The sequence below is a fragment of the Crocodylus siamensis genome, chromosome 5, assembly GCF_052110815.1.
Source record: "Crocodylus siamensis isolate JL-2025a chromosome 5, ASM5211081v1, whole genome shotgun sequence".
In the NCBI taxonomy this organism is placed as follows: domain Eukaryota; kingdom Metazoa; phylum Chordata; order Crocodylia; family Crocodylidae; genus Crocodylus; species Crocodylus siamensis.
In genome coordinates this window covers 8,627,580-8,642,822 of record NC_143399.1, presented here as the reverse complement: position 1 = coordinate 8,642,822, position 15,243 = coordinate 8,627,580, and the positions used below count along the sequence as shown (strand labels likewise).

At 44.4% G+C, this 15,243-nt stretch overlaps 2 protein-coding genes across 7 annotated transcripts in view; one reads left to right on the top strand and one right to left on the bottom strand.

Annotated features, from left to right (window-relative positions):
* NRDC (nardilysin convertase) overlaps positions 1–7,762 on the top strand; it is a 42,578-nt gene extending 34,816 nt beyond the window's left edge. The window contains exons 22-31 of the mRNA XM_090048922.1: positions 319–481; positions 1,797–1,828; positions 2,183–2,321; positions 2,830–2,877; positions 3,338–3,390; positions 4,365–4,448; positions 5,173–5,263; positions 5,576–5,692; positions 7,096–7,185; positions 7,546–7,762. Of these exons, the coding sequence (XP_089905048.1) occupies positions 319–481; positions 1,797–1,828; positions 2,183–2,321; positions 2,830–2,877; positions 3,338–3,390; positions 4,365–4,448; positions 5,173–5,263; positions 5,576–5,692; positions 7,096–7,185; positions 7,546–7,743 (1,015 nt within the window). The 3' untranslated portion in view covers positions 7,744–7,762. The remainder of the gene's footprint in view (positions 1–318; positions 482–1,796; positions 1,829–2,182; positions 2,322–2,829; positions 2,878–3,337; positions 3,391–4,364; positions 4,449–5,172; positions 5,264–5,575; positions 5,693–7,095; positions 7,186–7,545) is intronic.
* A 1,838-nt stretch (positions 7,763–9,600) lies between these two features.
* Positions 9,601–15,243, bottom strand: part of OSBPL9 (oxysterol binding protein like 9) — a 96,026-nt gene continuing 90,383 nt past the window's right edge. For all 6 annotated transcript variants that reach the window (XM_090048928.1, XM_090048926.1, XM_090048927.1 and 3 more), the window contains 8 exons: positions 14,660–14,744; positions 14,279–14,389; positions 13,829–13,892; positions 13,570–13,710; positions 11,829–11,907; positions 11,102–11,193; positions 10,460–10,595; positions 9,601–10,332 (listed from right to left, as the gene is read on the bottom strand). In XM_090048928.1, coding sequence (XP_089905054.1) covers positions 10,258–10,332; positions 10,460–10,595; positions 11,102–11,193; positions 11,829–11,907; positions 13,570–13,710; positions 13,829–13,892; positions 14,279–14,389; positions 14,660–14,744 — 783 coding nt within the window. In that variant the 3' untranslated portion in view covers positions 9,601–10,257. The remainder of the gene's footprint in view (positions 10,333–10,459; positions 10,596–11,101; positions 11,194–11,828; positions 11,908–13,569; positions 13,711–13,828; positions 13,893–14,278; positions 14,390–14,659; positions 14,745–15,243) is intronic.

Genomic DNA, 15,243 nt, shown 5'->3' with positions numbered 1-15,243 from the left:
TAGTCAGTGGTGAAAACGAATGTTGGGGTCTCCAGGGCTGGAGTACAACATTTATAAATGTGATGGGAACATTCTGGCCAATTTAAGAGTGTTGTCCTGGGGAGCAGGCTTAAAACCTTCCTGAGACATCCTCAGCAGCTGGTGCAGCAAGTGTCTCATCTCGGGTTACCTGGGGTACTTGGGATTTGAGGCAGGCTGCCCAACACTTGGTGCTGCCGGCAAGGACGTGCTGGAATTCATGCCGGGCATGTTATGAGAGGTATGCGGAGCTCTGCATCCCCATTGGGTGACGCATACTCTGTTTCTGTTGTGTTGCAGAGATGTGCGTCTCTTGATTTTGGAGCACGGCAGATGGTCTATGATAGATAAATACGAGACTCTTATGAAAGGCCTTTCCATTGAATTGCTCTCAGCCTTCGTCAAGGCTTTCAAGTCCCAGCTCTTTGTAGAGGGTCTTGTACAAGGAAACTTCACAAGCCGAGTGAGTACACACCTCAGCCAATGAAGCTTGGACTCTGCTCACTGATCAGGGCTTAAGTTTCAACAGTATTTGTGCTCAGTTGCCACTGACTCCAGGTGCAATGCCGTTTCACCAGCCTGTGGCCCCCTCTGCACTGGCGGCTCAGGGGATCTCTCCCCCAAGTGCAGCTCCCTGATGAATGCTGTGGGTGCAGCGTAGCACACATTGGTAGTGTTGATTTCACCCACTTGCTTAAGCACACTCAGCTTATCTCTAAGCTCCAGAAATGGATGAGTTGAGGGCATTGCCCCTGATGTGTTTGCAAGTGTGCTCCTACTGTGTACCACTGGGGTGCCTTTGTGCTGGTGCAGCTATAGATGACTTCCCTAAAATCACCAGTGGGAATACAGCCTATGGCAAGGTCAGACTGGAATGGAGCTGTGTGAGACCCAGTCCTGCTATCTTCTCTTGCACAAAACTCCTGAAGAAGCCAGTGATGGCTTCCACCCAAGAGCTGCAGGGCCAGCCAGGAGTCTGACCTTGCTAACAGGCCTTTATTAAAACCCAGGTATGACGAGGGCAAGTCCCACCTGCAGTATCTCAGATGCTGTTATGTGGCCAGGAAGGAGAAAAGACCTGAACAAACCCTTGGTTTTCACTTTGTACTGTCACCTTCCCTTAGTCGGTCATGTTTGTCCTTGGACTGTCAGTTTGAGGGGGAAACTTTCCAATGTCCTGTTGGGGACAGGGATTCTTCTAATGACCCACTTGCCTTTTGTGGGCTCATGGATTGTGGGGGCAGCTGGGGTTCAGCCAGCGCTGCGACATTATTGCATGCATTTTGCATGAAGCCTGGCAGCATGGGAGTGAAATAAATTCATTGTGGACACTTGCTGCCTTACTGGCTCCCAGAGATGTCCTGCAGCACTTGCTGTAAGATCTGCTGCTCCGCCGCCTCGTGTTGGCTGGCACTCCCATCACTGGAGCCCAGCATACTCCCTCCAAGCACTTGCAGCCTCTCAAGCAAGACAGGCCCTTCCCTCTTGCTCCTTTTGCGCATACCCCAACCTGCTTACAGACTGCCACTCTCCAAGAGCCATTTCTCTCCCATTAATTTCCTCTTTTCTGGCTTCCACACTGAGACGTCAAAACCTCTGAGCAACATACTGGATGGGAGATGCCTGATCTCTTCTACAGCATAGCGGACCAGACTTGTAGGGAAGGGACTGACTTGGTGCTGTAACAGTAGGAGGGCAGGGCTGGTGGGGGCATAGGTGGAGTACATACTGGGGCTGACAAACCCATTCTCCTGAACTGTTTATGCTTCATTTCCTAGGAGTCAAAGGACTTTCTGAATTACGTTGTTCAGTGAGTATCTGATTTTTTTTTTTTTTTTTTCCCCTTCTTTCCAATTGGGAAGCACATAACAAAGTTATGCCCTTCCATTAACTGGTTTCTTCTTTTGGGTGGGGAGATGGTTGGAAACTTGAAATTTCCTGTTCAAGAAGAAAAACTAACTGTACCATCACTAGTTTCTGCAGATCTGCCTTGGGGGTTCAGACATGGTGGCAGGTGAAATGGGACATGTTATTAATTTTGCTGTGGCCCGAGGAGGGATGGAGACTGATTTGGTTCCTGGGGCATCTGGGTCGTGAGACTGGTGGTTTGCCTTGGTCAAGGAACGGGCAGGTGTATGACACTCGCTGCTTGGACTCTCTTCAGAAAGCTGCAGTTCGTTCCGCTCGCACACCCGTGCCCTGTCCAGTTCCGGGTGGTGGACCTGCCAAACACGCACCTGCTCTGTAAGGTGAAAGCCCTCAACAAAGGTGATGCCAACTCGGAAGTGACAGTCTACTATCAGGTATTAGGATGAAGATATGGGCACATCTGTTTGTTTTCCCCTGTGGCAGTTGCTGATGCTTGTCCTGAGTATATACAACAGTCCTTCAGTGATGATTTTATAGAAAGCACACTGAATTCTGCTATGCTATGTCTGTCCCCCCCCACAAATGAATGAGGCGGCCCAAGGTCCTGAAACAACTTGATGATGTGATTATCTCTCCTATGGGTGCCACCCCTCCCCCTCCCCCTTTTGCAACACTGTCACCTTCCTCCTTGCCTGCTGAATTGCAGAAAGTGAGGGCTGAAAGAGACCTCAGGAGGTTGTCTAGTCCAACCCCCTGCCAAAGCAGGACCAAATGAGGATATATGGAAGGCCTGAAATCTGGACGCCTTTCTGGTTGGAAATGAATATACATAATGCTGTACTGGTTCACTTTCTCAAAGGTCCCTACTGGGATTTGGACTGTAGCTCTTAACTGCACAAAATAATTCCTGTTGTTCTCACTGAATATGTATTTTTTTTTCAGTCTGGGGCTAGGAGTTTAAGAGAATACACCCTCATGGAGCTGCTTGTGGTAAGTGTCGATCTATCCAAGGAAATGTCCGGTGCTTAGTGATGTGTACAAGCAGCAGTTGTCTGCTCTTTATAATGCCTGCCAGGAAGACGGCGCTTGGTGTCAAGCAGCCGCAGCACAGAGGTGACATGCATGCTGTGGGCCGCTTTAATTAGATTTTTGGGTACTGAGCACCTCCGCCTGCGTGGTGACATAGTGCCAGGACAGAACTAGCCAGGTGTTTTGCTGAGAAACCCAGTGACGCAAGGTTCTTCCTACAAAACCTGGTTCAAGTGCCAGGATCCTTTGTCGTCCAGGGCCAGGTTTAGCATTTTGCCCCTTGTGGTATAATGGGAAGGGGGGGATCCATTGGGATTTAAGTGGCCTTCCTCTGTTACTCGTTTGGATCAGTTTTGTGCTAGGTCTGATGATTGCTGCTGCAGGTAGAAATGGGTCTGACTGAAATTATCCCACGTTTCAGATGCACATGGAGGAGCCTTGCTTTGACTTCCTGCGAACCAAGCAAACCCTTGGGTAAGTTCAGCTGCTTTATCCTGTGTAGTGAGCTTCATCTCCTGGGGGATTTTGGGATCACAGCCACAGTCAGCAGCACCCTTCAACTTTAGTCGTTTGTGTCCTATAAAAACTGCAACCTTGTGACCATCAGCTGCTGAATTGGCCAGATTACTCAGCTGAAAACACCCAGCTCCAGTCAGCAAGGTCTTGTCCTTCTAGCTTAGAGTCCATGGTCAGATGGTAGGTGATCAGTGTAGGTGGGATGTGTCTGGTGGAGAGCTCCAGAGCCACGCTCCTCCTTGGTAGACTTCCTTGAAGGCATCTCCCTCCTGCTGTCCCAAGTAGCCACTTGTATAGTTTTCCCCGATCACCAAAGCAAGCCGAGGGGGCTGCTGAGACGGTATTCGCTTCTTCACAACTTCAGCAGCATCACTTCACATTTACACCCCTTGAGGTGATCTGCAGGTGCATCGAAGCAGCCTCCTGGCTGAGCCAGTGCCCACGTTGTGCATCTGCAGTTGCTGGTTCAGAGCAGCCCTGAGCACATAGCACAAGAGCTTGAGGTGGTGCCGGCGGCATGCTCGGGGCCAGCAGACTAGTTTGGCTGTGGGTGTGAGTAGGCATTGCCTGCTTGGCAGCGTGCCAAGGCTCACCCAGCAGGGTGCAGACGTGTCGTGAGAGGCTGCTGTAATCCTGCTTGCCCAGAAGTCTGACTGCTGAATGTTCTTGCAGTGAGAGATCCCCGTGTTGGGAGTGGCCACAGCATGAGTATTTGCCCTCACCTGCTTGCCAAACATTTGCAGAGCTCTGAAAGGGATTAAGAGTGTGCCCTCACCTATGTCCATTTGCTGAAAGAACTTAAATGGCAGTATTGTTAATAGCCACCTGCTTGCTAAAACTGCTGCTCCAGGTGTTGCCAGGAGCCTCACTGGGCATTGCAAATAGAATGGTCTGTGCTTGGGAAATTACTTTTTCTCTCCTTTTGGTTTCAGCTATCACGTGTACCCTACCTGCAGAAATACTTCAGGCATCCTTGGCTTCTCTGTTACTGTGGCAACACAAGCAACTAAGTACAAGTAAGTCCCAAACTTATAAGAGCAGTTAGACTTCACACTAGCACCTTCACCATTAAAGGACACCACAGGAAGTGAGGAGCTAAGCAAACAAAGGCATGCTCAGGCTCCAGGTATGCGGAGAGAAGCAGGTAAGGGCAGGCTCAGGCTCTCTGAGCCTAGCCACTCCCCTGGCCCCCATGGTAGGAAGATAAGTGCTGTAATCATTAGTTTCTGAAATAAGGTGTTGCTCAGTTCATAGGGGATGGAGGGGCCTCAAGTGTCAGGAGCACTAGAGACCTCTTTCCAATACACCTGCATCTTCCTCCTCAGAAGATTGTAGCCTAGCAAGTTTGCTGTTGCATTCTCTGTGCTGCTTTTGACTGTAAGCTCTTTGGGGACAGGGAACATCCAAACACCAATAGTTCAGGGCAGTGTTAGTTCTAGGTGCCTGATATAATACCCTACTGATCATCAGTCCCTTGGTTGATGAAACTATCACTTTACTCCACAGTTTTTCTTGGCAGCCAGGTTACCACACTGCTCAGGGGGAAGCTCTGTGTCTAACATCCCACCTCCTGGCTGAGGGATGCTAAGTCCAACATTTTCACTCTTCAGTGAATGGTCAAAATGTTTCTCAAGTAACTGCTGCTCTTTGCTTTGCAGGATTTGGCATCAGATAGTCACAATTGCCGGCTTCCCCTCCACCCAAATTATTCAATCCTATTCTCTGTTGCTCTTATTTCAGTTCTGAATTGGTTGACAAGAAGATAGAAGAATTCCTTTCCTGCTTTGAAGAAAAGATTAAGCATTTAAGCGATGAAGCTTTCAGCACTCAGGTAAAGTGACTTGGAGATCTCCTACTTAAGAGCAATATCCAGGGAAGGTGCCCAGGGTCATTTTTGCCGGTAGGAGGAAGTGGCAGTGATGCAGAGGTGCTGCTGGCTGCTGACCTAAGCCTCAGTTCCTTGATGGGTTTTTGATGCTTCTCCTGCTGGTAACCCTGGGCAAGGCTGAGGCAATGGCCTTATTCAGTCCTGAGTTTCTAATTTGCACATCCACTTTTGTTGTGAAGTATACAGCACAGGGCAGCCTCAGCTGGATCTGAATTCTGTTTATTTGCTGAGAAGTGGTATTTTCATTTAATACAGGTCACAGCTCTAATAAAGCTGAAAGAATGCGAAGATTCCCATCTGGGGGAAGAAGTGGACAGGAACTGGAATGAAGTGGTGACTCAGCAGTATCTTTTTGACAGGCTTGCTCGTGAGGTAGTCAACATAACTTTGTTCAAGCAGACTTAAACTTTGCTTTCACAGACTCGGAAAATTAGGGTTGGAAGGGACCTCAAGGAGGTCTAGTCCAGTGGTTGTCTACCTCTTTTGTAATGACACCCATTTGTAAACATCAATGGCCAGTGCCCCTCACTCCTGACCTGCTGTCCCCAGGCCCCAGCCCCCCATTGTGGGGTAGGGGGGCCCAAAGCAGCCCCTTGCAGGCTTGAACTCTGCCAGACTGCAAGGAAAAAGCTGGGGTTTTTTTTCCTTTTATAGGAGAATCCATTTTTAAAGTTTGTTTGCAACCATTTCCATGTGTTTTTGACCTGCTTCTGGGTTGTCCCATGGGTTGAGAAATGCTGATGTCCAGCCCCCTACTCAAAGTAGGACCACCCCAAACTAGATCATCCCAGCCAAGGCTTTGTCTACCTGAGTCTTAAAAACCTCCAAGGATGGAGCTTTTAGAATGTCTCTGGGTGACCTGTTCTAGTGTTTCACGACCCTCCCAGGGAGAGTTTCCTAATATCCAACTTCAACTTCAGCCCATTGCTACTTGTTCTGTCATCTGCCACTGCTGAGAAAAGTCCAGCTCCATCCTCTTTGAAACAACCCTTCAGGTAGCTAGCTATTAACTCCCTCAGTCTTCTCTTCTCCAAACAAAAAAAAAACCCAGTTCCCCCAGCCTCTCCTCAGAAGTCATGACCCCTACCCCTCTCACCATTTTTGCTGGACTTGCTCCAATTTGTCCATGTCCTTCCTGTAGTGGGGGGGGCAAACTGGGCACAGTACTCCAGATGTGGCCTCACCAGTGCAGAACAGAGGGGAATAATCACAGTCCTCAGTCTGCCAGCAGCATTCCTACTAATGCAGCCTACTCTGCTGTTAGCCTTCTTGGCAGCAAGAGCACACTGTTGGCTCCTATTCAGTTTGCTTCCTGAAGGCATTGCTTTAATGTTGTAGGGCACCAGTGCAGTAGAACCTGGATTAGTTTGTGGCAGGGGCTGCTGAGTTAATAAGCTCCTCAGCTGTTTGCCATGGCTCTTTATTACAAAGGGGACTTGCTGCTGCCGTGACCAATGGGAGCTCATCTGCTGTTGATCAGAGAAGCGGCATCCTCTGGCAGCTGGCCCACTGCTGTGGCTGTGTATAGCCCTAGCTAGTTCAGACTGTTGTTTGGAGGGGGGAGGGGGGGTATCTGGGCACTAGCCTCCATCTGCCCAGTAGTCGCACAAGTCCTGAAACCCCTTGTGCTCCGGCATGAACGCTACATCATCCAAATGGTAACATCTGAGCTTTTATAAACCTTCCCTATGCAGGTAGGATGATCTTGAAGACAGTGTTCAGACGTATGCTGGGAGTCACTTAAGCAGCCTAATGTGCAACATTTGTGGTTTTAGATTGAAGCACTGAAGTCTCTTACCAAATCAGATCTGGTTGCCTGGTTCCAGGTTCACAGAAAGAGCGAGAGGAAAGTGCTCAGTGTTCATGTGAGTATGTGTTTGGATTGGCTTCCTCCAGGGCTTCAATGTATGACAATTGCTGGGCTTTTATTTGAAGCTTTTTCTTGCTGCCCTCTAGAAGCAGGCTTCCAACAACCATTTTTAGACTTAGGCTTGTGTTTTTCAGCTCATGACAGTGAAAAAGCATGCAAGCTAACTGACTTCCTTTGTACTGAGCTGTGATAGTTGCACACAAATCTAGAGACAGCGTGTGGGCACTGACAGCCAACAGCCCAATTCCATTTCATCTTCCTTGGACTTTTAAGAGAAGCATAAGTTTAAAATGACAAAATGCTTTAAGCCCTACCCTGTCATACTTTGTAATGCTCTGGCCTTTGGACTTTTCAGGTGGTTGGATTTGGAAAACATGAAGGGGACTCAGAAGTGACAGCTGTCTCTGAGCCTCAGAACTCTTCATGTGATGAAATACCTCAGCTAACTTTCTTACCCCCATCCTCCTTGATGGCTAACATCACTTGTATCAAGGACATTAAAGCTTACACATCCTCTCTGACTGTTCTCCCATACCATAAAATATTAAAATAAATGTCCTCTTCCCCTGCAATTATGTGTAGCTTAAGTTATTTAAAATTTGAGGGAATTTATTTAGTCTCAAATGAATCTGTACTGATAACAACACTAGGCAAGATCACCCTTGCTAAAATTAAATTCCTTGAATTTGTTTTCATACAGCTGCTGTAAATCAGCCACTGTTCTGGATCTCATTTTCCTTAAAAGAATAGAGTGAGATAAGAAAAAGACACTTAGAGTAATCTCAAGTCAAGTCCATCTTCTCAGTACAGTGTATCAGTTCAGCAAGTTACCTGCCCTAAGTTATACAATGACCTTTAGAGCCCCTTCTGTCCAGGCCGCCATTTCCAGAGCATGATTCTGACCATGCTGTGAGGACTGGGGAGGGTACTTGTGCATCTACCACTATGTCTTTATTTTACATTTATGAATTTTTTTCAGCTCAAATTAAACTGAAGTATTTAAATTTTATTAGAATGTAACTGTAGCAGCAGTTGCCAGCTCTCCCTTTTCCCTGTTAAGTAGTAAGGAAGAAGATGGGGTGGAAGGAGAAGATTTAGGGGTATGTTGACAGAAAACATATTGTAAGTGTGAACTGTGTTTGTTAATCATTTAGAGCATGGCCAGGAGCTGTTTGATTGGAGATTGTCCATTAAGTAGGATTTTTAGTCTAGTTATGGGAGTCTTTGTCCTCACTTTGCAGTATGGACAAGAGTGAATTTTACTAAGTGTAAAAGAATGGCAACTGCTGCTACAGAAAAGTGAAACCAATGCATGTTACAAGCTGCCCTAAAACTCCTGATTTAGTCAAATCAGTTCATAGCATAAATCTTCCACTACCAACCCAAGGGGAAAAGAAAGGACCTTCAAGATAAGTCAGGTGGACTATTCTTGTCCCAAGAGATTAAGATTTCCTTTTGGGGCAGGGAAGAGCACTTCCTCTTATTGGGAAAATCACCCTTGGGTATTTGGTGAGATGAGCAGAGGAAGTATAGTCTAGAAACAGGGAAGAACTTGCGGGGTAGGAGCAGGAAGGTGATCAAGCATGGGGCCAGGCTGTCTAGAGAATTAGAGTCTTTACATTTGTCAAGAGCAGGTTAGACATTTGCCTGGGCTGGCTTAGTCAGGGATGATCTTGCCTAGATGTGCAGCTGGACTAGCTGACCTCCCCATCCTACTTCCCCATGATCGCAAGGTGCTGTCCTGACTCCAAGATAGGAGCTTCAGCAAGGGAAGACTCCAACTGGTAGATGTAGAGTAGTTAAAGCTTAAATACTAATACTGCACCAGAAGCATTTGCATGGCTTCAACTTGACAAGACAAGTTCACAGGGGGATACATTTAGGGCACCATGTTAGCATTGTATAGTAGTAGACTAGTGGGTATTCTAGTCTGTACGAGGAGAGACTAGCTGAGAGAATAACAATGTCACACTGATATTGTTCACCTCTTAAATATATTGCACTGGAATTACTCCAGTGGCTTTTCTGGCCAGCACCAAAGGTGCTAGGAACTCTTACTGTCCCCTCCAGCTGCAAGGGGGCAACATGAAACACTTAATGCCCAGCTTTTCCGTTTCGCTAGCAAAGCTCAGGGGTAAAAGTCAAACTGCTGCTCAGTACCATTTTCAAAAGCACCTTGAGGACTTTGTAGGCTAAATTCCTTTAAATCCCATTCTTAAGTGACTTGTGTTTTTCTGGAAGTTTTACTTGTTCTCTATATAAACAGTAATGCTAATTTTTCACAAAAATTATTTGCCATATACTGAATAGTTGGAAGTCTTTTTTTTTTTTTTTTGAACTCATAGCTCAGTTTCAAAACAATCTTGCTGTAAAGGTTTATTAAGAAATCAATAAATACAAATCCATAAGAGAAGTTTGAAAAATCTATTTTATGAAGCTTTGAGATGCACTGCGTAAACTGTAATCTATGGTTACATTTTTCTTCTCTAAAATAAAATACCAAAGTTATTTTGGGTGAGACACTGGAATGCCAAGGGGGTTTGATTTATCATACAGGTGGTAGGTAACATTGATGGAGCATTGTCTAATAAACTGTCCAATCAAAGGAATCCTCATATTTACACATTGCAAACATAACTGGATTTAAATGAAGTCTTGCATTTTGTGTATATTTATATATGTAAGACCCAGGAATATTATGCAACTGATACCAGATGTCGTCATGTCCTTCACAGTGGTTATACAGAGTGTATGCTCCACAGCCCAGATTATTTATGCTTCTGAAGCATGGAAAAAAAAAAAAAAGGCTCAGACATCCTGCCTCTGAAGTCTGAATGCACTATTTGAATGGCAAAGTCCCAACATAAGTTACTGTCCTAGTCAAGAAGTTTTCTGTTTTAATTGTTCATCTGCATCAGTAAGTCCAGTATCCCTGAGATAGGAACCACTGTTACTGGAGGGGACGGGTTTTCCACAAGCCCATACTTGATAAGTGATGACTATCCTGGTATCAGATGTAAACTTCACTAAGCCAAGGCTTGCATGTTTTAGGGGTTTTATAAAACACCTAGTGTTTGCTGGCAACAAGTCGTTTCAATAGCGGCTCATCATAAACCCAACATTCTCCATCTTCATGGAATAACTAGAAAAGAAGGGAAGGGGAAAGTTACATCTGTAAGATTTTTTTTGGTGGAAAACCAGCAAGAACAATGTAAATGTGACCAATTTTAAACACAAGTTTTTAAAGTTTCCACTGCTAAAAAGCTCACCCGTGTTTCCCATGACGTCTCATTCTCCTTTCTCGCTCTGGCTTCAGCTCTTTGTTTTTCTTCAAGTCTGTGCTTTGCATCAGTAGCTGCATCGATGTCTCTGACTTTCAAGTTGTGAGTTACATCTTTCCATAGGCTTAAACAAAAAAGCAGTTTTTAAATATTTTGCTCTATGGGAGGAAACAGTTCTACAAGGCATGTTACTGCATTATTATTGGATCTTAATTCTGCACCAAAGCCTTTTAATGCATTGATGCAATTAAAATAAGTAGGAAAATGAAGGTCCAGTTTTAAATATTGCCATTTTATTGGCCATTTTACTGAACAAGTTCCATAGTGCCGATTAGTCTAATCTAGCCCATGACTCAGGTCATTATATAGTTTTTATAGTAGTTTCATTTCTCAGAAAATCTTAGTCTACTACACACTAGCCCAGGGGCCAGATGTGGCCTGCCAGGCCATTCTATCTGGCCCTCAGGGCCCCTAAAACATTTAGAAAATTGATTTTTATCCACCCCTGGTTACCAGTCATGTGGCCCTCGATGGCTTGCCAAAAACTCAGTAAGCGACCCTCTGCGCAAAATAATTGCCCACCCCTGCACTAGTCAGAAGTCCTTTGCATCAGCTTTGTGAAATGCTTACCAGCGAGACTCGTATTCTTCTTGGTCCTCCAGTTTCCTTACCTTCTTCTTAATTGTAGGCATCTTCTTGGTATCTATGAAGACTACATTCTCCTAAAGAGAAAAGTTGTTTAAAACAAAGAACTAGGTTACTTGTTTAAGTTTCATTTGGATGTGTAGACACTTTTCTTAATGGTTTTTTGTAGAGGATGGATGTGTAAGGTCCACAGCTCAATTATGACTACAAAGATGCAAAACAGTTGGGCACAAACTTGAAGTGCATCAGCTACTCTGCAGAGGCAAGCATGGGCTAAGAGCCAGCCCATGGGCAGTTACTACTGGACAACAAACAGATGCATTGAGAGCTGGCAGCCAAATATGGTACCACAAGCTTTCACTAGCGTGACCCTATGGACCCAGCTGCCTTCAGAAAAAAGGTGTCAGAATAAATGTAACATTCTAGAAGAGCTGATGCAAAACCAATTGGCACCTCCTGCAATCTCTCCTCACCTTCATAGGAGGTCCCACTACTTCTGTTGAAACAGTTTTTTGTTGCAGTGGTTAAAGCACACTAAAGTGTTCATCAGCTCCTCACACTTCTACCCACTAAAGCTGAATGCATATATAAAAGGAGGGGAAGAGATACTTCTGCAGGAACCCCTCTGGACACTGCATTACATTTTGCAATCTACCATCCATACAAATACTGGAGCACAGTTCTTGCGAGACAAAACAAGAAGTTGCTTTACCCCTGTTGCATATTTTGCATACATGACGCCATTCCATTCCCCTTCAATGGAGCAGAAGGATCTCTTGTCATTTGGGTAGCTAAATGGAAGGAAAGATGAATTTAATTCTATTGTTCATATCACAGTAGCAGTCTTCAACCAGGGTCAGGGCCTCATCCTAGGTGAGAACATAACTTCTCGCATCTAACATGCACCTTCCTTTGGCCCCTCTCACTCAAAGAAATCAGCCTGCCCAAAAGGGGGTGTATGTGTTAAACAAGGAAAGTGATTTTCTGCCTAGGAGAGAAGCGCCCTGTTTTGGATCCTGCTCTACAGTGCAGAAGCTGGCATTATTGTTCAGCAGCTGAGGAAGTCAATTGACTTAACCTTTCATTGTTCTCTACTCCACAGGTGTTAAGAGCCCTCTCCTCTAATTCTCTTGATGTTCCACTAATCAAGCTAACTTTTCTTATGATAATTTTGTTGTCTGCCAGCTGCTCCTGGTCTCTCCTCCTATTTCACAGCCTAATCAGGGAGAGGAGGGTGAGTCAGCTGAAGATTAGGCTGTCCCTGCTCTATTCAGCTAAAATAGTGGAATTTTTTCTTCATTCTGCCTTTCAAAAACAAGTGTTGTATGCAAGAAAACAGTATATTTCAGACAGTCTCTGGCCTGAAGAGTGTGTAGCCATGGGAGAGAGGCTACCAGGACAAAGGAGTGAGTAGACAATCTATGCTTTTTTTTTAACTTGTGTAAATGCACTTGTATATCTTGCCCTCTTAAGGAGAAAGTGTGGTCTATTAACTTAAGACAGGACTTGCACTGTGCATGCAGCTTGTCAGCACCAGTGCCCCAATCTATACACATCCAATGAGACTAAATGCAGTTCCAAAAAAAGCTACAAACAAAACCAACGTCTGATGGAAAGTAGTACCAGGGAAGGCTTGCCAAAAAGCTGAAGAGGGAGTCTGGCACCTAAATCTCCTAGGCCTCTGAAAGTGCCAGCTGCAGACTGACAGTATTGGAATAGAGTTCATTCATATACAAGCTGCTAAATATGGCCTAAACTAACAATCTAATACCCAGCCCCTGTCAAACTCGCCTCCTGCCTCCAATTTGTATTATAGTATGGGCCCCAAATCAAGACGGTGGACTTCCTTATACTAGGTTCTGATTTAACACAAAATAAGAGACAGTTGCTGCAGTGAAGAGCTTAAAACTAATTTTTCAGCTATGATTCAAACTGGGAAAAAAGGAAGGTAGAAAAAACTAACGGAAAAAGCCTCACATACATAGTCTATCTTAATCCAGATTTAACTACAAAATTAAAAATTACTAGCATCTAGGTGGAATCCAAAGACCAGTACACATTAAATACAAGTTCTCTTAGGGAGCTGTAGTGAAAAAAAATGCTCCCAATGGCAGCAAAATCTCTAGGGTAAAAAAATAAAAATACAAAGGGCTATTCAAGTATATGGCCAAAATCTTTTTATTCTTGCAAGAAGTGGCCAGGAACAACTCTAGAGCAGGGGAGGAGTAGATTTACATTAATGCAGCATCTCCCCCATCCTAAAGCATACCCTAACTTGAGAGCCCCATCAGTCTGGCGATCCATAATTAGCACTGCTGCTATAACAATGACGGGAAGCAATCTTTTGCTACAGCTAGATAATGAACACAGCTATCTACACTTCCCTTTCTATAAAGAACTGTCAGCATTTCCATAAAAGAGAAAGGTCAGCTGGACAAGATAAGGAGCCTTACAAAATATCAGCTGTGACCCTGTGCTTCTTTCCTCCATAGAACGGTTTAGTGTGGAAAGTGATGCTAGCATTATAGCCCGTTTTTGAGCAAGTAATATTGCACTCGCCACCCAGCTCTATCCATGGCACTGTGAGAATCGATCTGCAATGATAAAGCAGAATTAGGCCTTGTTAAAAAAACCACACAAAAAAAACCAGTGGCTCAATGCAATTCCAATAAGTTTTCAGAAAAATAGATTTAAAAAAAGCATTTAACTTGCCTTCCGTAACCATTGGGGAAAGTCAAAATATAGTGCTCATCATAGTCCAGGCATGAAACACACCCTAAGAAAGACAAGATTTTTTTTTTTTTTTTTACTATGACCAGCAGCACTTTTAGTATTGAGATCTAGAACACTAACAAACAGGTATCTCAGAAAAACACTAAGCACTCGCCCACAAACGCCAGAGGACAGGTAAGTGATGGATATTCAAAGCACTGGAGTCCAGGCCTTGAGTGAGTCGGGGACCAACTGAATGAAGTGGAACCCAGTACCACAGGCTGCTTACCAAGATCAGCATTCAAACAATACTATGCAAAAAGAGCAATAATAAATAAAGCATATTCATCATGCCCGGTAAGATTATAGCTTCCCAGCAAAATGTATTAACATTCTTGGATTAGTTTCTTCACAGTCTAGAGTTTACTTTTCAATTATACACGTACATACCTTGCCCGATATTGTGAACACCAATAGACATTCCTAAGAACTTTGACTTGGTCCATATATGAGCATTGAATTGTATCCTCTTGTTGAAACACTCGGCATAAAATGCTGAAACTTGAGGGAGAAAAGTGTTAACACCACAGAGCAAGACATTTACAATAACCAAAAATTAGTATTAGGACCGTGAATATTACATCGAGATATAGTTGTCAGTATGGAATTCATCACTCCCCCAGAAGAACAACCTACAGAGAATATTTCAGTTTTAAAACTCAGCCATCATTAAAACAAAATATATTTGTTCAAGGCTAAAAGTCAAAACTGGCTTCACTGTTCGCCAGTTCCTGCCCAGATGTTCAAGACCGAGTTTTTAAATCAACTCACTTGGAGGATGGTGGGAAACCTGCTCTGCCACAAATGTTACAGTGTTTCTGCTGACCCAAGGGATTGGTCCCTCTGACACAGGCTCCTGCAAACAAGCACAGAGTTCATTTGACATGGGGGACCATTTTTGGACACACTTTCAGCTTCCACAAAAAACAAATAAATAAATGAAAATCAGCACTTGGCACCATCTTAGGCATCTACGCAAATCAGCCTGAACATTTTACATTGGTCCCTGGAATTTTGAAAGACATCCCAATTTCTGCAGTCTATCAGATTTAGAGCTATCATTCTACAAAAAAACCTGACAGGTGAAACTGAAAATGCATAGAAGCAGTTGGGTAAAACCCAATTTCTAAAACAGCCTTTTAACCCTCCTTGGTTTCTCATTAAGTTCTGCTTGAGAGGTCTTGCCACCACTCCTAATAATACTTGTTCACGCATATAAAAAAGGGCTACGTACTGAAACAAAAATTTCAACAGCAGGTGGGGAAATAAGATCTAGGCTTTAAGTTCCATGCATAAAACCTTGAGTGCATCAATCTTAGAGCTTCAGTTCTCCACCTGTAAAATGGACCTGCCCT